The sequence below is a fragment of the Bos javanicus genome, chromosome 3 (genome assembly GCF_032452875.1).
Source record: "Bos javanicus breed banteng chromosome 3, ARS-OSU_banteng_1.0, whole genome shotgun sequence".
NCBI lineage: Eukaryota > Metazoa > Chordata > Mammalia > Artiodactyla > Bovidae > Bos > Bos javanicus.
In genome coordinates, this window is record NC_083870.1 from 15966604 (window position 1) to 15991759 (window position 25156).

At 47.0% G+C, this 25156-nt stretch overlaps 1 protein-coding gene across 5 annotated transcripts in view; it reads left to right on the top strand.

Moving 5' to 3' along the window:
• The window catches only part of KCNN3 (potassium calcium-activated channel subfamily N member 3), a 187652-nt gene that overhangs the window by 95781 nt on the left and 66715 nt on the right, over positions 1-25156 (top strand). For all 5 annotated transcript variants that reach the window (XM_061404641.1, XM_061404630.1, XM_061404621.1 and 2 more), the window contains one exon: positions 16483-16901. In XM_061404641.1, coding sequence (XP_061260625.1) covers positions 16483-16901 — 419 coding nt within the window. The remainder of the gene's footprint in view (positions 1-16482; positions 16902-25156) is intronic.

Genomic DNA, 25156 nt, shown 5'->3' on the forward strand with positions numbered 1-25156 from the left:
GGTTCAGGATACTCCCTAGGTGTACACACACCCCTCCATCAAGATGGGTTTCATTCCAATGGCATCTGGGAGGGACAGTGGCAAGACTTATTATGGTTTGGCATGCCCTGCCTTTTTGACCCTGTGAAATCTATTTGTGCATGTATGGTGTCTCCCTTGCCCTAAGGATGGGAAATATGTGACCTCTTGATCTCTTAACAGAGTTTAGCCCTTCTCTGTTCCTGCCATAAAAGTGTCCAGTGTCCGGTTATCCACCCTATTCCTGTTGTTGTTTCTTATATCGAAGTGCAGATCTCAAAATGTAGACAGCAGTCTGGTCATAAATATGTAGCCCGGAGCCCATCTGTCTCTTGCCTCAGGAAATGTAGACAGGGGGCTGGTAGTAAATGTCCAGCCTGGAGCCCATCTTTTTCTCGCCCCCGGAAGTGTGAACAGGAGGCCAGTTGTAAATGTCTAGCCTGGAGCCCATCTATTTCCCTCCTCAACTTAATCTCATCAGGCCTCAACTTCCTCATCTTTGCATGGGGATAATAATAGGGCTCACCACATAGGGTTGTTATGAGGCTAAAGGAAGTCAGTACTGTATAGCATTGAGAACAGTGCTTGGAGCCTGGTAAGTAACGTACATGCATTTGTTAAATAAAATACCTACAAAGCCTGTAGGTGCCCCTGGCTGACAGGTCATCTGACAGTGCCGACTGACACCGGTTTGGCGGGTTTGGTGTGCTCTGCAGAGCCCATTGAAGAAAACCAGGGAGTGTGTGGTGCCTTTCGGAAAGACCGTCAGCCGTTTTGGTTCACGGACAGCATGGATGCCTGCAGGGTGAACGAGAGTTCTCTGCTATAGTGACGGCCCCACCCACTGTCTTCCTTGAAGCATTAATAGTTGTTCCTCTAATAGCTGGTCAAATAAGTTGGAGAAACAGCATTTCAAGGCTGACTGGCTTTCCTTTCTTTGGAAATTCTTGAACATTTAATATTCAGATGAACCCAGTGAATCTCCATGAGGCATTTCCCAAACATGGGCCACTGGACCCCTTTTCATGGCACTTCCTACAGAACTAGGGTGTTACAGAACTCATTTCAGATCAAGTCTAGAAGCCTGGGGCTGCCATAGAAGGTGAGAGAGTGGAGGACAGACAACCTGAGATGGAGTATCAGGTCCTATTTGCCTGACCTCAGAACAATCTAGAAAATATAGGTGCTGCTGTAGCTGTACAGACATACACCAGATGTCAGAAAGTATTACAGACAGACCCACTCCTGTCACTTTCAGGGCCTGGGGCTAGCCTTGAATGGGGGCACCCATTCACCTAGCACCCCATCCCTAGCATGTCCCCTCGCCCTACTCCCTGGACTCATCAGTACCCTAAGGACTCATGTAGACGCCTTAGCACTCAGGTCCAGGCTCCATCCCACCCCGCTCTCAACTGCCCCTTGGCTACCTCTCAGGCCTCAGGCCACATCTATAAGCAGCTGTGGCCTGCCTGCCAGAGGGCAGACGGGGAAAGAGGCAGTGGGGGCCCTAGAAGCCAGCTCAGAGAGAGAATTCAGATGCCTGGACATCTGAAGTGTGGTTGACAAGGTGGGGGTAGATGGGGCACTTGGCATCTGTGAGTTCCTGTCTCCGTGGGATGCGGTGTGACCAGAGGAGGCATGGGCTATGCCCTCTCTTTGGGGTGGCCTGGAGCAGGAGCCAGCGGGAGTCTAGGTACAGGGCGACAGGTGTGGGCACCGACATGGCAGTGTCACAAGGTCTGAGCTGCAGGTAGGGCTCTTCCTCTGCTCCCGTCACCAAGCTGAGCCCCTCCATAGCCTTGTCCTCGGTGATGTCTGGTGACTTCTGAGCTCCCAGCTGGGCAGACACTTGCATCCTAATCTGTGCTGTAACCCAGGGGGCCCATCTCTGCACCTGGCACCCTGTGGGCACATCCCCAGTGACTCTGCCACGAGCAGTCACCCATGGCCCCTACCCGCCATAAGCGGAGGAAAAACAGTGTAGCTCAATTTACGCTATGAATTGTGGGCGGAGGGCCACTTCTTCTCACAGGAAGCCCGGGCCTCTGCCCACGGTGGGCGCTCAGGGCAGGCTGCTGACTAACAAGGCTTTCAAGGCCTGCAGTGTTAACGTGCCTAAGAGGTGGGCCTTGAGATAAGTGCCTTTGCTAATTTTTGTACATGAGAAATATTTTTCACAGGGTGGTTTAGTCAGAAGAGCTATGGAACAGGTAATGAAATTGGCCTTGTATTAACACTGTTCAGTAGGTCTTGTTCACAGTGTCCTAGTAGGGTGGGAGGTTCCTAGGGGCCTCGAAGCTCTATGTGGAAAATTACAAAGCAGCCAAGGCTCAGGGATTGTTGTCCCTCCAAGAATGGCCATGCTTAAAACATCCCTACTAGGCTCAACTAGTGGCTTCCCCCAGGCCAGTTCTTTTTAAGAAAACACTTTATTGGGTTTTCAAAATTACCAAAGCTTGTTTTAACACAGAAGAATGTTATAATTATTAAAGGGAAAAAAGATCAATAGTTTCCCTGACTCCCACCCCCTTACCTCCCTGGAGGTGCTGGTGTTAACAATTAGGCAATTAATTAGTGGGCTTTTACCATGTTTTCGTGTGTGTCTCCATATACAAAAATATATCAATATGTATAAAAGAATAGAATATAGGGGGATTTTTGTTTTCATATGTTGGTGTTCGCTTTTTTTTTTTAAAAGAGGAATCACATTCACCCATTATGCTGCAATTTTCTCTTTTGACTTAATATCACAAATGTTTTCTAAGTCCATACAAATAGATCTACTTCATTAAAAAAAAAAAAAAAAAACAGCTACATAATGTTCCACAGTGTGAGTATAATAATTCATTCAGCTGTTTCTCTGTTGTGTATTCAGGCCGTTTCCAGGTTTGGTTTTTAATTATTAGTAGGTCTAATAGCAGTTCTTATTAGCAGTTTTCTTATAAATATTCTTTAGTTTCTCTATCTTGCACATATGTTGCAAAAGACTATTTTACCATGGGAGAATTATAGAAATGGTGGGCAGTGAAAATGGTTTTCTTTACCATCACACTGATAAGAGCTTTGAAACCTTAACTTGTCACACTTTCAGAGTATTTGCCCCCAATCACACTTTCATTTGGACAGCCTGCATCTCCTGAGCTCTGTGCGTGGCCCGGGGGTGGCGCAGTGCCCAAGAAGACAGTCTGTCCTCAAAGAGCCATGTGTCGGTATAAGTGCAGTGTAGACAGGCAGATAGACCAGAGCATCTGTGATGCAGCTCGCCGGGAGGGCTAGAGGATTAACAGAAGACACTGTGGGCTCTGGGTTCAAATCCTGCCACTACCACTCACTTGATATTGTGGTCTTGGGGAAGTTGGCTCATCTGTAAACCAGGGAAGATAGTAGGACTTTCTTATTTATTTATGGTGGCCCTGGGTCTTTGTTGCTGTGCTCGGGCTTTCTCTGCTTGCAGTGAGCCGGGGCTACTCTCTAGTTGCGGTGCATGGACTTACTGCAGTGGCTTCTCTGATCGCAAAGCACAGGCTCTAGGCATGCTGGTTTCAGTAGATGCCCCACAGCAAGTGAAATCTTCTAGGACCAGGGATCGAAGCCATGTCTCCTGCATTGGCAGGCAGATTCTTAACCACTGGACCAGTGGGGAAGTCTCAGACTTTTCTCATGGGGCTGTTGTGAAGACAAAGAGGGTTAATGTAAAGAAAAGTACTTTGGACCAAGCCAGCAAGTCAGAAGCTCTGAGGGACTGCAGTTGCTGTTGGCAGCAGCCTGCCTCTCTGTGGGGAGACTGGGAAAGCTCCTGTGAGGGTGGACATTTCAGTTGATTTTGGAGATGAGCTGAAGGGTATTTTTGTCTGTTGGGGAAAACAAGCACTCCCCACCCACCACTAACACCTGGTCCTGACCTGGTTCTTCTGCACCCCAGGTGGTTGAAAGATTCAGAAACCTCTTCATTTTTAGTTTCAAAAACGCCCTCTGGGCCAGGGTTAGAGAGTTTAATCCCCAGTGGTAAACAAGTTTGTGTTACAATGGAGCTGGGTCTGGCAGCCCCAGTGATCATGCCGTTACCCCGAAAACATTCAGCAGGATCGATTCATGTGTCAAAACGAAATGGAAACTTATCAGAAACTTCCTGTTGAGAAAACGATTCTTCTTACCCCAGACTTAGCAGATATTCAGAAACCTTCTAACTCCCCAATCTGCTAAGGCAGGTAGAGACCCAGAAATACCCTCCAGCCTGGTCTGAATGGGCAAGTACCTGGGGCTGGCCCCCCTCACATAGCCCAGAACCAGGATATAGTGGTTAAGATTACAGCCTTTGGAACCTGTCTTCCTGGCTCTAGAGCCTATGTATGCATGCTCTTTATTAACTGTATGCGTGCATGCTCAGTTGCTTAGGTTGTATCCAACTCTTTGCAGACCCTATGGACTGTAGCCTGCTGGGCTCCTCGGTCCTCTTGCCGGGGGATTTCCAGGCAAGAATACTGAGTGGGTTGCCATGCTCTCCTCCAGGGGATCTTCCCCACCCAGAGAGCGAACCCACATCTCCTGTGTCTCCTACATTGCAGGCAGATTCTTTACCCACTGAATCACCCAGGAAGCCCCTATTAACTGTTTGGCCTTCAACAAATTAGTTAATCTCTTTTAGCCTCAATTTCCCTTTCTGTGTAATCGGAATAGTAATACCTATCCCAGAGCCCTAACAAAGACTCAGGCATGATCTGAGTGAGATCGTGCCTGTAAAACATACAGCATAGGGCCTGGTACACAATGAGGCTGCAAGATCTGATGTCTGGTATTATGGTTGTCGACGGAGATGGCCACCCTGCCTCTCTCCACCTCCCCTGAAATTGGGGCTAGCATGCCAGACCTTCTGACCATCCTTCCCAGATGCTATTTGAGAGCTGGTTCTGTGATGGCATAGGGCACATGGACTGGGAGATTCCCAAGGGATGCACCTAACGCTGCCTGGGGTTGGGAAGAGGCCAGCTAAGATGTGTGGAAAAGAGAGATGCTTGATCTGGGCTTTCGAGAATGAGAAGGAAGGAGTTCTTTGGCGATCCAGTGAAGACTCTGTGCTCCCAATACCAGGGGCCTGGGTTCTATCCCTGGTCAGGGAACTAGATCCCACATGCTGTAACTAACAGTTCACATTCCACGACTGAAGACTCCACATGCTGCAACTAAAAAAAAAAACCTCCTGCACGGGTCACAGTGAAGATTGGAGATCCCACGTGTGGCAACTAAGACCCGGTGCAGCCAAATAAATATTTTTTTAAGTTATATTTTAAAAAGAATGAGAAGGAGCTCCCTAGTGAAGAGGTTGAGAAGAAGGAACAGCTTGTACAGAACTTCCAGGAACAGAAGTTTGAAGATCATGAGTAACTTGGTTTGGCTGGAATGAGATGCTGGGTTTTTGGGGGGCAACAGCTGGGACCATGTGGGGAAGGGCCCTTTTGCCAAGTACAACTGGGAGGTTGAACTTGATTCTGAATACTCTGGGGAGCCATTGAAAGACTCCAAGAAGAGAAATAACACACTTTGGTTTGCATTTTAAACCATTTGCTCTGGTAGTAGGGTGGAGGATGGATGGGGTAGGCCATGGTCAATCTAACCCAAGCATTATCTAGGGTCATCTTGTCCTTACTGCTTCTAATTGAATTGGACATGAACTCCCACCCCAAACAAGGAGGGGACCAGTGTTTCTCCACAGGTCTCTGGGGATTCTTGGGAACTTTCATTTCTCTTACCAGCTCCTTTGATGCCACACTCCTGGCTTCTGCTGAATTTTTCAGTTCCATCCTGCACATAGTGACCCCTGTAGGCACTGAGTCACCTCCTGGTCGGTCCCTTCATTCCTACAGGACCCATGATCAAGGTCAGATGTCTCTTTGGGTAGGGGGGAAGGGGGAGGGTTTGATGCTGCTGGTGGCACAAACACCATGGCATTGAACTTTGCATAGTGTTGTATTGGGAAGTCTCATGACTGTTCCTGCTTCAGGGAGGAGTGGTCAGCGGCAGCTGCTGCTCAGCACGCTCTGCTCTCCCTGCTGGGCTCAGGACTGGCTGCCAGGAAATGAACACAATTGTCTTACTTCCACAGAGACCAGTGTGGACTGCTAATCACAGTGTGGGTTTCCCAAGGTGGTGCAGACCTAGCCTGTTTTCATTGTGTATTGATCCTGTGGTCAGCGAAGGTTCTTGTGAGAAATGACTATTTCAAACAGTGAGCCTGAGTTTTCTTTAGAAAAAAATCAACTAAAGCCCAAACTGCTAGTCCCCAACACAGAGGGTCCTGCTTGGTGGATGGGCAGGTGAAAGGCACATGGAATGCAGGGCCCTGGGCAGTTGATTTAACCTTACCGGGTTAGTCTCTCCATCTGTAAAATGGGCATGATATTACTTCTTTACAGAAAGATCGTGAAGTTGCAATGAGGTAGTGTGTGCAAAATCACTTGACTTGTCCTGAGGTTGGGCTTTAGGGTAATTTGGACACATGAGGACACTACTGTGAACTGAATTGTGTCCCCCCAAAATGCATATGTTGAAGCCGTAACCCCCAATGTAACTATATTTGGGGAAAGGGTCTTCAGGAGGAATAACAGTAGCCTGATCATATAGGACTGTGGCCTTATAAGAAGGAGATCTCTCTCTTGCACACACTCTCTCTGCCATGTGAGAACACAATGAGAAGGAGACTGTCTACAAGCCAGGAAGAGAGCCCTCACCAGAACCCAGCTATGCTGACTACTTGGATCTCAGACTTCCGGCCCCCAGAACTATGAGAAATGGACAGTTCTGTTGCTTAAGCCATCCAGTCTGTGGCACTTTATTATGGCGGCCCAAGCTGACTGGATGAAAGAAGACTGAAACAACTCAGTGGATCTGGGGAAAATTCCATGCCTGTGCATCTATCATCTCTTGCAGTAGACCCAAAGCACCTTGATATCCAGTATCACACGTTATTCCTCATTGTAACTGGAGGCCAACTGGTCCAGCCAAAGGTTTTCCAACTGAAGTGTTCTATGGAGGGGTGTGGGCCACCACACAGAGCTAGGTGGAGGAAGAGGTGAATGAGTTGGCTTTGAATGCTCTTTCCTACCCTTTCAGCCAGAAGAGTTGTGAGTTTATCTGTTTCCCATATTGGGCTTTTATGAAAAATCTTATTAGAAAAAAGCAGCTCCACAGCTAGGAGAAGAGGGGAAACCACAAATTGGATCCAACCCTTCATGTTACAGATGAAGAATTTGAGGACCAGAGAGGGAAAGGGCCTTGCCCATGCACAGATGGTCAGTGGCAGAACACTCTATCCCCAGTGGTGCTATGGTCAGGTACCATTCTTGTTAACAATTCTTGTTATGTGAGTGAAAAACACTGGCTTTCTCAAATGCTATAATTTGGCTTTCACTGTCTAAGAAATGGGGATAAGAAAGGGCTTATAGGGGACTTCTCTGGTGGCTTAGTGGTTAAGAATCCACCTTGCATGCAGGGGATGCAAGTTCGGTCCCTGGTTGGGGAACCAAGATCCCACATGCATGCATGCTGAGTCGCTTCAGTCACATCCAACTCTTTGTGACTGTATGGATTACAGCCTGTCAGGCTCCTCTGTCCATAGGATTCTCCAGGCAAGAATACTGGAGTGGGTTACCATGCCCTCCTCCAGGGAATCTTCCTGACCCACGTCTTCTGTGTCTCCTGCCTTGCAGGCTGATTCTTTACCACTAGACCCACCTGGGAAGCCTAAGATTCCACATGTGGTAGAGAAAGTAAGCCTGTGCGCCACAATTAGAGAGTCTGTGAAGTGAAAAGTGAAAGTCATTCAGTCTTGTCTGACTCTTTGCAACCACATGAACTGTAGCCCGCCAGGCTCCTCTGTCCATGGGATTCTCCAGGCCACAATACTGGAGTGGGTAGTTGTTCCCTTCTCCAGGGGATCTTCCCAACCCAGGGATTGAACCCAGGTCTCCTGCATTGCAGGCGGATTCTTTACTGTCTGAGCCACCAGGAAAGTCCAAAAACACTAGAGTGGATAGCCTATCCCTTTTCCAGGGGATCTTTCTGACCCAGGAATCGAACCAGGATCTCCCACATTGCAGGTGGATTCTTCAGTGCACCACAACAAAAGATCCCACGTGACACAAGATCCTGTGTGCCTCAACTAGGACCCAGTACAGCTGAATAAATAAAGATTTACAAAAGACAAGTATAATTACCAAAAAAAGAAGAAAAAGGCTCAAAAGTCCCAGTGGGGTCTCATGCCCACTGCAGGAGGCCAACGGTGAACTCTGCCAGGGACACGCAGGAGAACCCTGGCCAGGCCATAGAGTCACCAAAGGACATTACACATGAGCCAGTAAGTCACAGCAGTTTCTGAGGGAGAAGGTTTCTTCTTAGAAAGACACAGAGCTGGTGAGCATGGACCCTGACCCTCTGAGAGTCTTGGTGGTAGAATGATGGACTTTTGTGACAGGCCCCTCACTTGCTGACTTCTTTTCTACCTTCCCTCCTTTTCCTTCCTCCTTTTCTTCAGCCACTAAATTTATGTTAACCATTACTGCAAACCCAGGCGTTCATTTCATCACTGGCAATCAGTTCTTGTCCTTGGGGAAACCTAATTAGGTATTACAGGACTTTTGATGTCGTTTCCATGGAAACCTCCATAGTAATGGTATACATGCAGAATATATGCTCCAGGGAGTTTGGAAAAAATACATATATATTATTACTGGTTTTTAAGAAAATCTTTAATTTTTTTCCTCTTGCTTTTTTCCTGCATATATATTTTTTAAATCATGGAAATTTTCCCTGGAGTTTTTCTCCCACAGAGAAAACAGTAGAGAACACAAAGGGCCTTTTCCATCTTCTCTCCTTTAATTAAAAAAAACTGATAGTTGTACAAGAATGAAAGTTTTTTGGATCGGTCAGAAAATGTCTAAGCAGGATCTCCCCTAACAGCTGAGAACATTTTGAGAAAAAATATTGCTTAAATAACTTGAAAGGCTTCAAGTCTTTCAAAATAGAATGGGGAAACGAGCAAATTCAGTGAATCTATTCCAGACGTATTTACACTAAAAAAATAAAAGGCGGGTTCCATGGTGCAGTCTCCTCTGTTAGGTTGATAGTGGGGGCTTCAGGACAGTCTCCTTGTCTCCCCGTCAAGACAGCCTGTTCCCAGCCCTGCAGCTAACACACGATGGGCTCCAGAGCTTGTACGTGAACCGACCTCTCCAGAGGTGACCAGATGGCCCTTCAGGGTTGACTCCCATGGGGAGCTAGTGAATCACATGATTGCTCTGTGAGAAACTCCAGTGAGGGAAGTGTGCAGACCTGGTCCAACTGAGGTGGGGATGCAGATGGAAGGTGAAGAGAGAGAGAGAGCTTGTTAAGCACTCTCATGCCACAGCTAAATTCAGAGGTTCTGGAGAACCCGTCAATTACTGAACTGTTTTCTTTGAAACCTCTAATTGACCACTCAAGGATGGAATATCCACAATGACCTCTTTGGTAGCTGCCAGCTGATCAATTTACCCCCCAAATTTGCCAAGAAGATTCACTGCTCCTAAGAGTCCCTGCAGTTTTACTCTTCTACACCTGATAAATTCTGTTTTGCTTTTGTTCCTTGATTCAGTCTACCAGTTGACTTCCACACGTATGAGAAACATGTTGCATGCAAAATAACTCAAATGCTTGCAAATTAATTTTTTAAATGCTTTGAGTTTTCTTTGATATATGAAATATGTGTCCCCTATGTGGTGTAGGGGTCAGGGAAGCTGGCATGGCCCTTGATCATGATCCCCTCTTCATCCAGTTGCCCAGTTATTGAGATAGACTGGCCAGCCCTGTCTGATTAACCATGCTGGCTGGGAGGGTGGGAGTGGAAGTTCCTTCTACGGGCTGTGGCCTGAGAAGCTGAAAGGGAAATGTTAGACATGGCAGGCACATCACCCAACGTGTAACATGTGTGTTAAGTGAAGGCGTGAGTTAGATTTGTTTATGTATTGGTTTTGTTGCATGACAAAGCACACCCCATATTAATGACTTAATAATCATTTAGCTCACGTTGGTGTGGGTCAGCAGTCGGGGCAGGGCTCAGCATGGTAGTTCTTCTGCTGGTCTCACCTGGGGTGAGCTTCTGTCATGCAGCTTGTCGAGGAAAGCCTCACTCTTACGTCTGGCAGCTGTGTTGGCATAGGTTGGAGTGACAGGGAATGTGGGGCCCAGTATTACAGCAAGCCCTGCTGCACTGACCTCCTTCAAAGGTCACATTCTGTGTCGTATTCTCTAAGACCCCGCTGGCCAAAGGAAGGCAAATGGCCAGCTTCAGATTCAAGGGCTTGAGAAACGGACTGTACTTCTTGCTGGAAAGCGAAGCAAAGTCACACACGAAGAAGCAGACGAAAGGAATGGGAGGAATCAGTGGTATTGTGTTAGCACAACACCAGGTTTGTCTGATACAGGCCTTCGAAGCACTACTAAATCCCTGTCTTGCCCAAGAAGCTTTCCATGACGGTCCCTTATCGTGTCTCTTGTATGCTGGAGTTAACTGAGATCATGAGCTGATTCATGGGAATATGTCTGATTCATATTTATATCACCACAGTTTTCTCACCTAGTTGATTCTAAAAAGAATCTTAAAAGAATTGAGGTATAACTGACAAATAAAATTGTATATATTTAAAGTGTACAATGAGATGATTTGATATAGGTATACATTGTGAAATGATTACCACAGTCAAGTTAATTAACATCTACTACCTCACATTGTTACCTTTTTTTTTTTTAAAAGAACACTTAAGACCTGTTCTCTTAGCAAATTTCAAGTACTAGTTGGTTCTTCCTAATTATTTTATTGGATTGAGGTGAGTTGAATTGAATTGGTTCTCCTTTCTAATTACAAGCTCCTTGAAGGCAAGTTTGGAATTGCTCTGTCACATAAAATCTCCCTCCCATAGCTCTTGGAATTACACCAACTGGCTGAAAAATCCCACAGGCTCTTAGAACCAGTTAAGTGGCAGAGGATCAAGTCTGGAGCCAGCTCTGTTCAGGATAGTATCTGGTGTAAGAGCAGCACTTGCAGATGACCCCAGGTCCTGGCACCAAAGCATTCCGTTTTCAGGCTGGCCAAACCCCAAAGGAGTGGAATCACTGTCGGAGGCTAAGGAGGCAGTAAGACTCAGCAGTTTGGAGAACGTGGCATTCCTTCCCCACTCAGGAGAAACCTGGGCAAGGTCAGGAAGGAAGAGTGTTTGTCACAGAGCTGAGTCTTCTGCTCTGTGACAGCTCAGAGCAGACTTTCCCCCGCTCCCCACAGGGCCCCATGGCACCCCATGCCAGATCCTGTCCATGTCACATCAGAACTCTTCCAGAATTTATCAGGGCGACCATCAGACTACTTTAGAACTAGATCTGGGTGACTGAGACCTAACGAGAGGGGAGGACAGTCCTGTGCCAGAGTCACCTTCCCCTCTCTGGGCCAGCACTGCTCCAGTACTTTGTAAGGCTTGGAGATCACCTGGGACCCTTTATTCCAGATTGGACCACCCCCTGGGAATAGGAGGGTGTCCTTCTCATGGCATAGGATAACTCGTCAGGTACTCCATTAGTCACAGGCTTAGCAATGAGTTTTCTACATGAGTTTCCTTTCTGGGTGGTTAACAAGGGCCACTGTCCACCTGTCCTTTTCTTCACGTGACATAGTCATTCACTCACACACCTCTTTATTCAGTAAAATTCTATTGACTGTACCAGGACCATCCTGGCCCTTGGAGAAAGTTGAGATGAGCCAGGCATGAGTCCTGTCCCCAGGGAGCTCACAGGCCTCGAGACCACACACGAGGTCTGCATAGAACAAGGGCTCTGAATAGAGCACAGAAGGACTTCCCTGGTGGTCCAGTGGTGAAGAGTCTGCCTGCCAATGCAGGGGACACAGGTTCGATCCCTCGCCTGGGAAGATTTCCACACGCTGCAGAGCCACAAAGCCCACGTGCCACAACTAACTGCAGCCAGTGTGCCCAGAGCCTGTGCCCTGAAACAAGAGAAGCCACCACAATAAGCCCGCACGCCACAATGAGAGTAGCCCTCACGTGCTGCAACTAGGGAAAAGCCTGTGTGACGACCCAGCACAGCCAAGAATAAATAATACATTTTAAAAAAACAGGGCACAGAATAAGGGATCTTCAGAGTGGAAGGCGCTTCAGGGCTCATCCAACCTATCCACCTATTTCTCAGAGGAGGAAATCAAACCCAAGATGGAGGAGTCTAATCATCCAGGGTCACACAGCCAACAGGAATTATTCATTCACTACACAAGAATTTACCCAACACCTATTGTGCTAAGAGCTGGGCTGGCACCAGAGATTCCACAGCAAACAAGGCAGCTATGACCCCCCCCCATCCCTTTTTGGGTCACAATTCGGGTTACATTTTGGGATCACCCAAGGAAACTTAAGAAAATTCCCAATGCCAGAGCCTCATGCCTAGAGTTTCAGATTTACTTGGTCTAGGGTGGGCCAGAATGTGGGTCTTTTAAATAAGCTTTCCAAGTGATTCTTGCAGACAGATCAAGAAACACTGCTCTGGGCGGTGGGTGGAGAGGTGGGAAAGAGATAGATAAAAACCAAGCTGTTGTTCAATAGCTAAGTTGCATCCAACTTTTTGCGACCCCGTGCACTACAGCATTCTAGGCTCCCCTGTCCTTCACTGTCTCTTGGAGTTTGCTCAGATTCCTGTTCATTAAGTTGGTGATGCTATCTAACCATCTTATCCTCTGCCGCCCCCTTCTCCTTTTGCCCTCAATCTTTCCCAGCATGAGGGTCTTTTCTAATGAGTTGGCTCTTGGCATCAGGTGGCCCAAGTATTGGAGCTTCAGCTTCAGTCCTTCCAATGAATACTCAGGGTTCCAAGTAAAGATGAATACGTAACTGAGACTTGTGACTTATAAGGAATGAACAGGATGCTGAGTGAGGATGTGGCAGGATAGGGTACTGTTATCTGCTTGAGTCTGAAAGGAGGGAGGCTACACTTACAGAGCTGTGGTTCCAGGGGTCAGATGGGAGCAGGAACAAGGGTGTCCTCCTATGGGACAGCAAAGGAATCTTCTGGGCTGTACTGCCCACCCTGCTGACTGACAGACCCCTGCACTGGAGCCCTGTCTAGCAGAGGCTCTTGGTCTTCAGCCTGGACTATATCCCCATGGGCCCCCATACATACTGTCTCTCAGTGCCTCACAAGGATTAATAATCCCTCACATTTTGAGAGTACAGGTATCCCTTGATATCCACAGGGGATTGGTTCCAGTAAACTCTGTGGACACCAAAATCTGAGGAGCAAGCTCAGTAAACTCTGTAGACACCAAAATCCAAGTCCCTTATATAAAATGGTATAGAACCCTCAGCCCTCTGCATCCACAATTCCTCATCTGTGGATATCGATGGCCGACTGTAGTTCGTAAAGAACGTTCTCTTGTATTATCTGTATTACTGGATCCTAATGCTAATCCCAAGAGATGGACAGGGTCAAGGTTAATAGTCTTATGACAGAGTAGTGGAAATAGGCATAGAGAAGTGAGGGGCTTGCCTACGATCACACAGCTAGTGTCTGGATGTGTGAGACTTCAGTCCAGCTCACCAGCCTCCAACTCCACTACTGCATGTTGTCCCCCTCCCCAACCTTGTGCCAGGAAACTGTAGCAGAAGCAGGTCATGTGGGAGGCAGGTGGGGACACCACCCTGGTGCCAGCCCCTTCTCATCAAGCCGGGCAGAACTGCCGACCTGCTGCCACTTGAACATGCCGTACACTCTCATTCTTCATCAGGGAATCCAAGGAACCTGCGACTCTGCCCAGAGTGAACCCCGTTACTATAGTAACCTGATGCCGTTCTTTCTTATAGGGCGGATGGTTTTCATTTTGTATTTGAAGAGTTTGGCCAGGCAGTCACGTTGCCATAGCTCAGCCTGTCAGTGGCAGTTAGGAGCAGAGGGAACCCTTTGAGCAGCCTCTAGGTCCCCCTAACTGATGGTGGAAACCTGTGTCCGGAAAAACCCCAGCTCAGCTGCCCTGGGGAAGGAGGGGGAGTCTCAGCTGGTGCTGGGCTGGTCCTCTCTCCCGTTTAGAGATCATGCCTTTCCAATTACAGCTGCCTGGGCTGAGGTTGGCCCCTCAGCCCCTTGCTTCCATAGTACCTTCTGTTAATAGTTCCCCTCCATGGCCTCATCTCAGGAGCCATGCTCAGAGCTGTTTCACTGCATCTTGAATGCCCAGCCCCCAGCAGATAGAGGGCCTCCAGCATGTGTTTGTTGAATGCATGAATGAATGACCTTTTGTAGTTTATGAAGTCCTTTTATACCCATTATCTCCTCTATTCCACATCATAGTTGTATGAGATCCCAGGGCAGGAGGCAGGGCAAACTGTGGTCCAGCAAGGTGAGAGCGCATCTTGCACAGGCTGCCTCCCCTCCGTGAGCTCTCCTGCAGCTGCACCTGCCTCTTCACAGCCGGCTGAGTAGCCCAGTGCTTGCTCCTTGTGGCAGGGAAGATGGCACAGGTAGAACCTAAAAGCAGGGCAGCCAGGAGACCCCTTACCCAAGTCATATGACTACATTGATTCACCTTGAATTTGTGTCACAGATCCCTTGATGGGCCCTTTTTACCCTCAGAGGTCCCAGGCACGGGTGTCACGGTTTTCTTTCCTGCATCCTCGGTTGTTAGGATGGCCTGTCAGGGTGGCAGTGAAGGAAGAAGAGAAAAGTGCGTGGTGACTAACTTCAAAATACAGCAGTTTTTTAAAAAATCACCACCACCACCAACAAAAGACAGCAGAAGGCTCCTTTGGCCCCAGCTGTAGAGGAAACAGCAGGACAGACAGAGGAAAGGGCCTCTACATCCCTAAACAACCTGTTAAGTGGAGCAAAGAGATGGGGGTTGGTGAGGAAGTCTCAGCTCAGCCTTTGACCAGCACGCTGACCCAACCTCTCTGTTACTCCCGTCATGCTGAAGGTTAAATCAAACTTTTCCAGGTTAAATCAAACTTCTGCCTCCCAACCCTGGCCCCAACATTCATTTCTTTCTAAGGCAGCTGAATTTCTTTCTGGCCACTAATCTTTCCCACGAGGGCTGCTCCTCTGGCCAGGCTATACCAGTGCATGTGGAGCCGGGCTCGTGCTAAGCTGGGGGACCCTGCCCCTGCCCCCTACCTTATGGTCCAGCCCAAGCAGCCATGTGAAGAATTGCTCTGCGCGGCCCTGGAGCCGGCAATGTGTGGGGCTGTGTGATGGGCAAACCAGGACAGAGCAAGCTGGAGAGGCAAGGGCCCAGCACAGAGAGGGCATGGCATGGCATAAACACTTCCATCACTTCTCAGAACTGAGGTACATGCCTGTCCAGGAGGCCCCCATGTCCAACACAGGCCCCTGGTCTCAGGCCTCACCCTCTAAGAATCAGGACCTTCGAATGTCCAAATTGGATCTCAGAGCCTCTCATTTTGCAGCAGAGACTGGGGCCACGGAGGGGAAGGACATGAGGCCCCGTTGCATGGGGAACTCCACAGTGAGACCTCCTTGAGAATAAGCCAGGGCTTTCCTGGTGTGTGAACCAGCGCTGAGCCCAGGCTGGGCGCACAGCAGGCGCTCAGTGAAGGCTTGTTTCAGCTGCTTTGACCATCTTCCCTGGTACGACAGCGAGAATCTCAGTGTTGTGGAAAGAAGGTGCGGGCTGAAAGGGATCTTAGACATCCCTGAGCCCAACCCTCATTTCCAGAAAGAGACCCCATGGATTAATAATGCTAAAAATAGCAATAACTAATACTTACAGAGCTGGTGCTAGGCAGGATTCCCCACACTTCATATATACTAGCCCATTGCAGCTTCATGGCCACCTCTATGCAGCAGATATTACTCTCAGTGTCCCCAGAGGAGGGAACTGAGGCACAGAGAGGCTCAGTAACTGGCTCGAGGTCACAGAGCTAGTTAGTGTAGGGATCAGGATCCAGATCCAGGCAGTTTGGCTCCAGGGCCCTCAGCACTAACACCCCGGCAGCGACTGAGACCAGTGTGCCACCAGCAGACACTGTTCTCCCTCTGGGGAGAGGAGTCTGTGCTAGCCCCCATGAGTTCACTCACTGAGGAAACAGAACCTTTTCATCTCCACATCCCCCTCAGGGCTCAGCTCAGGGCCTGGCAGGGGCCCAGGGACCTCTGTTCAATATAGTGAGCTGTGCGTCTTCTTAGTCATGGCACAGCCAGTTTAGGGGCCCCTCAGAGCTGGAAGGAACCTTGGGGAGCAATTTACAGAAACAGAGGCCCAGAGATTGATGTGTCTTAGCCAGGTCTCCTGACTCCCCGTCCAGGGCTGTCTTCACCCAAGCGAGGTCTCCAAAGAGGTTCCCCGGGGTGCATCAGCTGCCCCGTCCTCCTTCACCCCCACTGTGTGCTTTCCTCCAGGCTGTGCTCACAGGCTTTCTGCTCCCACAGCTCTTCGTGATTGACAATGGTGCAGACGACTGGCGGATAGCCATGACCTATGAGCGCATCCTCTACATCAGCCTGGAGATGCTGGTGTGTGCCATCCACCCCATTCCTGGCGAGTACAAGTTCTTCTGGACGGCACGCCTGGCCTTCTCCTACACGCCCTCGCGGGCGGAGGCCGACGTGGACATCATCCTGTCCATCCCCATGTTCCTGCGCCTGTACCTGATCGCCCGCGTCATGCTACTGCATAGCAAGCTCTTCACCGACGCCTCGTCCCGCAGCATTGGGGCCCTCAACAAGATCAATTTCAACACGCGCTTCGTCATGAAGACCCTCATGACCATCTGCCCAGGCACTGTGCTGCTAGTGTTCAGCATCTCACTGTGGATCATTGCTGCCTGGACCGTCCGTGTCTGTGAAAGGTATTCCGTGGGTCCGGTTCTGCACTCACCTGGGGCCTCCCAGCACACTGCTTATGCTAGGATGAGGGCAGGGGGAGGGGCAGGGAGGCCCAGATGTATGTGGTCTGATGGAAGAAGCAGGCATGTTACCCAAACACCTCAGGAGAAAATGGGAAAGGGGAGGACCAAGTTGGGGCTGAATATGAGCTGCAGCGTTGAAACACTGGAACCAAGGTAAGCTGGGAAAAATGCATGTATAATCTGCCTCATTTCTTGTTCTTTGTAAACCAATATATCTCAAAGCATCCAGGGTATATCGTTACCCCTTTTGCACGTATAACTTTATAATTTCTGTGTTAACTCTCCCTCTTGGAGTTAAAGAATGCTCGCTAGCATTTTAAAGGCTCTGAGAAGTCCTGCAGTAATGAAACTAGTTTAATTTTGTCAACTCCAGATTTTCTCAAGCATATTCACCCATAAGTCCTTTTCCTTGTCCATTACTATTGATGCCTCACTACTCAAAAATTTGGTCCACAGACCCATCAGCATCACTGGGAACTTGTTAAAAAGAAGAATCTCAGGCCTCACACCAGAACTACTGAATAGAATTTTCACTTTAACAAATTCGCTTGTGATTTGTATGCTCCTTGACATTTAAGAAGTACTGCACAACCCACTCCAGTCTCTTGCCTGGAAAATCCCATGGACGGAGGAGCCTGGTAGGCTGCAGTCCATGGGATCGCACAGAGTTGGACACGACTGAAGCGACTTAGCAGCAGCAGCAGCAGCAGCACTGATGAACTGTACTTTGGGAACCATTGTTTAGGAGGCTGGTGGCGGGGCCATGACTCAGAAGTGACTGGTAGGAGAGGAGGGGGTCGTGGCCTAATAGAGATTGGGGGCTCTAGGGCATCATGCCAGCGCCTCAGAACTGCCATCGTTGAGGCTCAAGATTCGTCCATGGCTACCCCCTTCCACAGCCATTGCCAAGCTGCCCTTTCTAGCTCCTCTCCCTTTCAAGCTGGTTCTGGACATTCATTTTTCTCTGATTTTGTATGTGGAGTCTGAACATGAAGGTTAAAAACCTGGATTCTGCCCCTATGTAGCCATGAGAGCTTGAGCAAGTCACTTCACATGTCTGAGCCTCGGTGTCCTCATTTTAAAATAAGGATCACTTGAGATAGAAGGGAAGATCTATATTCACTTGAGAGAGGTAATTTTTAGTACGCTGGGAGGGCTGGTCATGCATCCTGTGTAATTTACTTAGATCCTGTAGTCATCCTTCATTCATCATCACTTAAAATTGTATTATTGAATATTCCATGCACCAGAGAAAACACGCAAGAGCATTCTGGAGGAGAGTTGGTCTAAAAACATCTCAGGTATGCACTGAACCACATTTCCCACCTATTTTGAAAATATTCTGTATGCAGACAGTTCCTTCAGATGTTTGGTCAGCAGACACACAGTCAAACAAAGAGCCCATTCTGCTGCAGCCGGACAGGGACCCCTCCATACGGCCGTGTCAGTTTCTTAGAGCCAGTACCAAGCTGGGACACATTTCTTACATATAAAGCCCGAAGGACACACAATACCCATGTATTCAGAACCCCATCATTACTCAACAGCTGACATTATAACATCTGTTCTAAGTAGGACCATACCTCGCCAGGCTTCATGAACCTTCTCTGGTAAGCAGACACTCTTTCTACATTGCAGAAAGCATATGTTTGGGTTCCAAGCCCAAAGTCCTGTTAGTTGAGCAATATGGTGCCAGTCACTTTACCTCTCTGGGCCTCAGGTTTCTCATCTGCAAGCTGGAATTAATAATACCAACTTTTTAGGATTTGTTGTTGGAGCCAGATAACACATGTGAAATGTATACCATAATAGTGATAGTAACAATTAATAACAGAGATCTCTTGATAACTCTTGGGAATCTTGTGGCTGCTTTTTAATAATTAGAACAAGCCTACTATAGGTTGACCTATGCTCTTCTTGTTTTCCTTTGTAATTGATCAAAGCTGAGTCTTCCAGCAACAATAATAATCGAATTTACATAGCCCTTTAAGGTGTTTGAAATCTTCCATGTTCTCAAATTGATCCTGTTTGGTGTGTATCATCACCTCATTGTCTCAGATGAGCAAATGTGGAACGAAGTACCAGCAAGTGAGTTCCATTGTTTATTGAACCTGTCAGAAGTATGGGTGATGATTTTTTATTGGAAGGTAAGCCTGCTTCAAAATGTGTAGCTTGCAAAGTACTCTGTTGCGCTGAATGACCCTCCATGGCCTCCACGCTGGGACTGGGTTGACCTGGCCCCATCAGCCCGTGGGCCTCTGTCTGCAGAGATGACTGACATGCCCAGCTGAAGCCCAAGGCAAAGGCACAGAGGAGCAATGAGCAAATCAAAGGTTCTCCTAAAGTTTCCCCTTCTCTGTGAAAAGGCCCTTTGACCAGGAGGCATCTGCTTAGATCTCACATGAGGTATATTAAAACACATGTTGCCATCACCCCTGTTTCTTGGGCACTTTCCCTGTGCCAGTTCTGTGTGAACTAATTCACCGGCAGCTCCATTTGCCCTCACAGGGGGCCTGTGAGAGTGCACTGTGGCTGTCCTCATTTTAGAGTGGAGGAAACTGATGTCAAGTGACTGGCCTGAGGAGCCAGGACACACAGAGCCAGAATTTGAACTTGCTTCTGACTCTGAACTTTATATTTGTCTCACCAGCCCAGGCCAAATGCTGCACTTACAAGGAAACTGTGGCCTAAACTCTCCTGGCGACGTTCCCTCTCCGAGTGCCTTAAAGCCACTGAGACTGATGCTTACATCCCAGTCTGGCTGTTTGGCCTGCCTCCGATGTCTGTGCTCTTAACCATTTTGTCACCCTGTTCTCGGGGCCACCTTCGTGTTAATTTCCAACTTATCCGAGTGTAGGTAGTGGATGCTGTGGCGGGCCACCCAGGGGTCCCCTCCCCACCCAGGCTCTCATTCCCTCAGCTGGGGTTGTTAGCCATGGCAGAATTGCTCTGGATGAAGGGAGCTGCCTTAGCCAGGATCAGGCCTCCTGCCCAGGGCAGCAAGCATCCAGCAACTTGTCAGTGTAGGAGTTTAAAGGCCCAGCCCCTCCATCCCCTGCAGGATAGCTCTGCAGGGCCTTCCTGGTTTCCGGACTCCTGTGGGATCACGGGATACTGGACCCTCTCCCCGTCCCCTGTCCTCCAGGCCCCACTCACCTTGATCCTGAACGCGGGCCCAGCAAACCTTCCACGCTCACATCTCAGCGGCTTTCCTAGGCATCTGACCTATGGAACTGTGAAAGCAAACACGAATAAGTATATTTTTTCCTAATCAGGCAAAGCACTGCTGTTACAAAGACCAAGCAATTTCTTTTAGAACCAAGCCCAAATGAGCATTGTCTTTCCTCAATGTCAAATAATAAGCAAGACTGGCAGAGACAGGAATTAGTCAGCCAGAGACTGGACAGAAACTGGAGGCAGGGGCTGCTGTGGAGGCCTGGAGCCTCGGCCAGGGTGGGAGGACAGTGTGGACAAGATGGTCTCGATTGCTCTCAGCCTGATGGAATGACAATTCTGTCACCTGAGACAGCAGAGAGGGTAAAGGACTTGCCCAAGGTCACATAGCAGCGTGACAGGTTCTCGAAAAAACTCTCCTCTGCTGATACCCCGAGCGGGGCTTGTTCACATTCCAGGTGGGTTCCATCAGCCGGGATGCATCTCTAGCTGTGTACATACACTTCTGAAGTTGCTATGGAAATCCCTCCTCAGCAAGCCTCATTTGAAAAGACATTTCTCATAGCTGGGGTTGGCTTTTATGTGACAATAAAGGTTTTTCACATTTCCTCCTCCCAAGGAGGGAGAGGGAATTGGTAATTACCCAGAACAGCCTGCTATCAGGAGGGCAGTGCCTGGTTGCTGGGAGGGCAGCGTCAACAGCAGGCTTGTTTTCCCTGGACCCCGCCGAGGCATTACATCATGGGTTCCGAGCCCTGACAGTTGTGGCACTCGGCATTCTCTGGGATTCTCCTGGCTGTGTGCCTGCCTCCCACAGGCCTCCCAGAGCCCATCCGAGGAACCTCCTCATTAAGCACTGTCACACGCCGAGCAGCCTAGCTGGTGGAGAGACTGTCGGAGGCCCCAGGCCTAAAGGCCACCAGGAGGGGCAGGGGGCTTCCTTTTCAGGGGGCACACCCCAAAAGAAGTCTACCAGCTCACATATGGGTGCTTATCTTCCTAGGAGAAGCAACAGGGTCTCCCATGACACTGACAGAGTGAGCTGAGGCTTGTGATCCCTAGCCAGGCTTTGTAAATGACCTCCTAGCCTCTTGGATGGAATCCCTTTGGTCTCCTCTCTCCTGAGGCCCCAGGCTGTGTCAGTATCTCAGGGCTTCCAGCCTATCCACAGGTCCTTGGTGATGATGGTGTGAATTTCCAGCTATGTCTGCACATTGGTATTTTTATGAGAAATTTAATTCTGGAGACCTGGCTGCTAGAACAGGAGAAATACCATGAATGGCCATTCTTTCTCTCATTAAAACAGAGCCACACCTCCCATCACAAGGAAGATAAGAAGAGGCTTCCAAGCTATAGAACAATTTATAATAAATATCCATAGAGCAGAGGGAGGGTAATGCTCAGAAAAATTGCACTATCAGGGGTCCATGATTTAGACATTGCAAACCACTGGTTTGGAGAGTGAGAAGGCTAGTTAGTAAGGATAGGAAATTATCTGTCACATTGGACGAAGCCTGCTAGACCCAAAACCCTGCCCTCTAGCTGGAGAAAGGGGAAATCAGCCTCCTTTAGGGTAGAGGAGCAGCCCGGGGCCATCCTGCTGCTGGTGCCAAGTCTGGATAGATCACTCCTCATTCAAAGTTGGATTCCTGGCAATGGGCAGTGGAGTGGGGAGGAGTAAGGAGGGGAAGGAAGGTAGGGAGAAGGGAAGGGAGAAGGGAAGGGGAATCTATAGGAGGCCTTTGAAGCAAATCTGCAGCATTAAGAAAGAGGAAAATAATTCTCAAGATGCAAAAGACTGCTTATGAGGAACAAAAAGCAACATTTGAAGATTCTTGGGTATCCCTTATAGCCTGCAAGAAGGTGATCATCATAGAGAAGAGTGGGCAGACAGGAAATGAAAATTTATCGAGTTCACATAAGCCTAGAGTTCACATAAGCCTAGAGTTCACAGAGAAGGACAACTGTTTTAGCAAAAAGAAAATCTACATCAGGCCGCTGAGTTTTTTTTTTTTTAATGCAGAATGTGAAGGACAAAGTTAAAGGTTCTCTCTGAATGTAGAAGACAAGAACAAAGAGATGAGAGAAGAGGGTGAACAGGACAGAATTAGAAGCTGCAGAGTCAAGGCTGAATCCTAGCACTCGAGTTATTTTGGAGGAAGAAACCATAATAAATTAGATAAAAGAATAATCAAGGACATACATGAAGAAAACTTTTCCAGAATTGGCTGGCCAGAGGGGTGGTGAGGAGGTTAAGATTAGTCAGATCAAAAAGGTTCCTGTTTTCCAGCTAGAATAGGGGGAAAATTTTTTTTTCTGGAAAATTTACTGAATCGTAGGGTTAAACATAAGGAAATCAACCCTGAATATTCATTGGAGGGACTGATGCTGAAGCTGAAGTTCCAATACTTTGGCCACCTGATGCAAAGAACTGATTCAGTGGAAAAGACCCTGATGCTGGGAAAGATTGAGGGCAGGAGAAGGGGACGACAGAGGATGAGATAGTTGGGTAGCACCACCGACTCAATGGACATGAACTTGAGGAAAGTCCAGAAGATAGTGAAGGACAGGGAAGTCTGGTGTGCTGTAGTCGATGGGGTCCCAAAGAGTCGGACGCAACTTAGCGACTGAACAACAGCAAGGTTAAGCGATCCGAGGTGTACATTGGCAACACAGAGCAGACTTTTCCTTAGGAACCCTAAATTCTAGGAGACATTGGGGCATTAGTGTCATTTACATGAGGGAACACAAGGGTCATTCTTGGAGTTTTGTGGGCTGAGACGGTTACAACCTACATTTTGCGGGGAGCTTGGATATTAGTTGACCCGGGGTGAATTGTATTTAGGATCTTAACAATGGAACAGTATGAAAGAAAGACAGGAGGACATGTCTGAAGCCAGGTAAACATGTGATCCCGACTGCATTTAAACATGACCGTGCAACCAAAGTCTGATGTCAAAAAAGAGTAGATTCTGGAAAGAGTAAATGTATGCAATAAAATAATTCAATCATAGTGAGAGGGTTGCTAACCCACAGATTAAAAAGGTGAGAGAAGTCTAGAAAGGATTAATAAATACATGCTAAATTCATCATCTTAAGTAGAACAGAATTTTAAAAGCCTTATCTCTCAATTTTAATAATTAGAGAAATATAGTTTAAATCATTTTTAAAGCTAAAAGTAAGCACAGGTAGAATTTTATAAGTCTAATGATGATAACAATAGTGTCAGCCAGGTATTGTTTCGCTTCATCCAGACCACAGCTCCATGAGGCATGGGAACTGTTGTTATCTTCATCCTGCATGGGAGGAAATTGAGGCACAGGGAAGTTACGGTTTTGCAATGTGCCTTGGGTCATGGAACAAGGGGTCTGTAGACCTGAGACCCCCCCAACCTCCTGTCTGAGAATCTCGCTTTTTCCTACCCGGAGAAGGTGCATTTTCCACATTCCTGGATGAGAAACACAAACATCATCAGAGACAGAAAAATAAAGGAACCAGGAAGGAAAAATTGAAAAGTAGAAAGCATGAAAAAAGATGAGAGGAAACCAAACTTAAAATGTGTCACAATCAACAGACTTGAATTTACCTCCCCAATTAGAAGACAGTGTCGCTTACTAGATAGGATTTAAAAGCAGAACTTAAAGTTATGCTGTTTACAAAAGAGGTACCTTAAATAGAAAGGTCCAGAAAAATAAATGAATAGCAAAGATGTATTAGGTGAGTACAAACCAAAGGGCAATTGAGTAGAAATCTTCATTTTAAACCAAGTTGAATTTAAAGCCAAAATCATTAAATGGTCCAAAGGAACCATTTAATCTGGATAAATGCATTATACACAGTAATACTGTGAACTTTTTATGAATAGAGAATCTGAGTTTTTAATGTTTTAATTGACTGATAAATTTTGAACTTTGTAGCCTATAAACAAATAATACATTTTTAAAGCATCCATTGAACACATTTACAAAAATCGATCAACTTCTTGGCCACACATTTCAAAACATCAGAAAAAAAATTTCAGGCACATTCTCTAACTTCAAGGCCATAAAACTTCAACTAAAAGGACACTTTGGGGCAGCGGGGTTTTGAAAGCAATCTCCTCAATTACAACTTGTTCAAAGGAGAATTATTCAAAACTACCATTGAAGACTATTTTAAAAATTACAACTCTATAAATCAAAACTCAGGATGTACCCAAAGTTGTGCTCAGATGAAAAATATCCTTAAAGTTTTACACTGAGAAAAAGAAGCATGAAAATAAATTGAATTCATTAGGAGAACAAAAAGGCTCAGGAGAACGAATTAGTTTTATAACAAAGACAGGAATTAATTAATTTAAAAACAGAATTAGTAAATCTCAAAGGGATCAATGTTTAGCAAGTCTAATCAAGAAAAAAAGAAAACACAAAAATATAAATTTTAAAGCAGAATACCTACTGATTCTGAGGATAATTTAACAAATAAAAGAGAATAGCTTAACTTTTTTTGAAAGCAAAGACCTTTGAGAAAGACCTTCTCCACCAGATATCATTAATAAAATGTATTATAAAACTAAGATAATTAAGTCTCTTTGGCATTGCTGAAAAATCAGTAATGACAGATCAATGAAACCTAAGGGAAACCTTAAAAATAAATCCTAGTATGTGAGAAAATATTTGAGGGAAAAAACCAATTAGGAAGCAATATATTATACCATACATGTTAATGGAAGGATTGGATGCTTAGATTAAAAATCAAATTAGAATCCCACCTCTCACCAAAATAAATTCCAGGTGGATCAAAGAGTCAGATACAAAAAGAAACCATGAACAAACTCCAGAAAACAAAGTGAATATTCAATCAATCCTGAGATGGGAGAGAATTGTTAAGCATAAAATCTTAGAAGAAAAGAAATGTGAAGGAAAACACTGGAGTATCTGATTACATTATACATACAATTTTGGATTTCTGTTCTTCAAAAAAAATAAACTTATTTAAAAGGCAAATGTTACACTAGGAAAAATATTGGCAGCAAACATGCA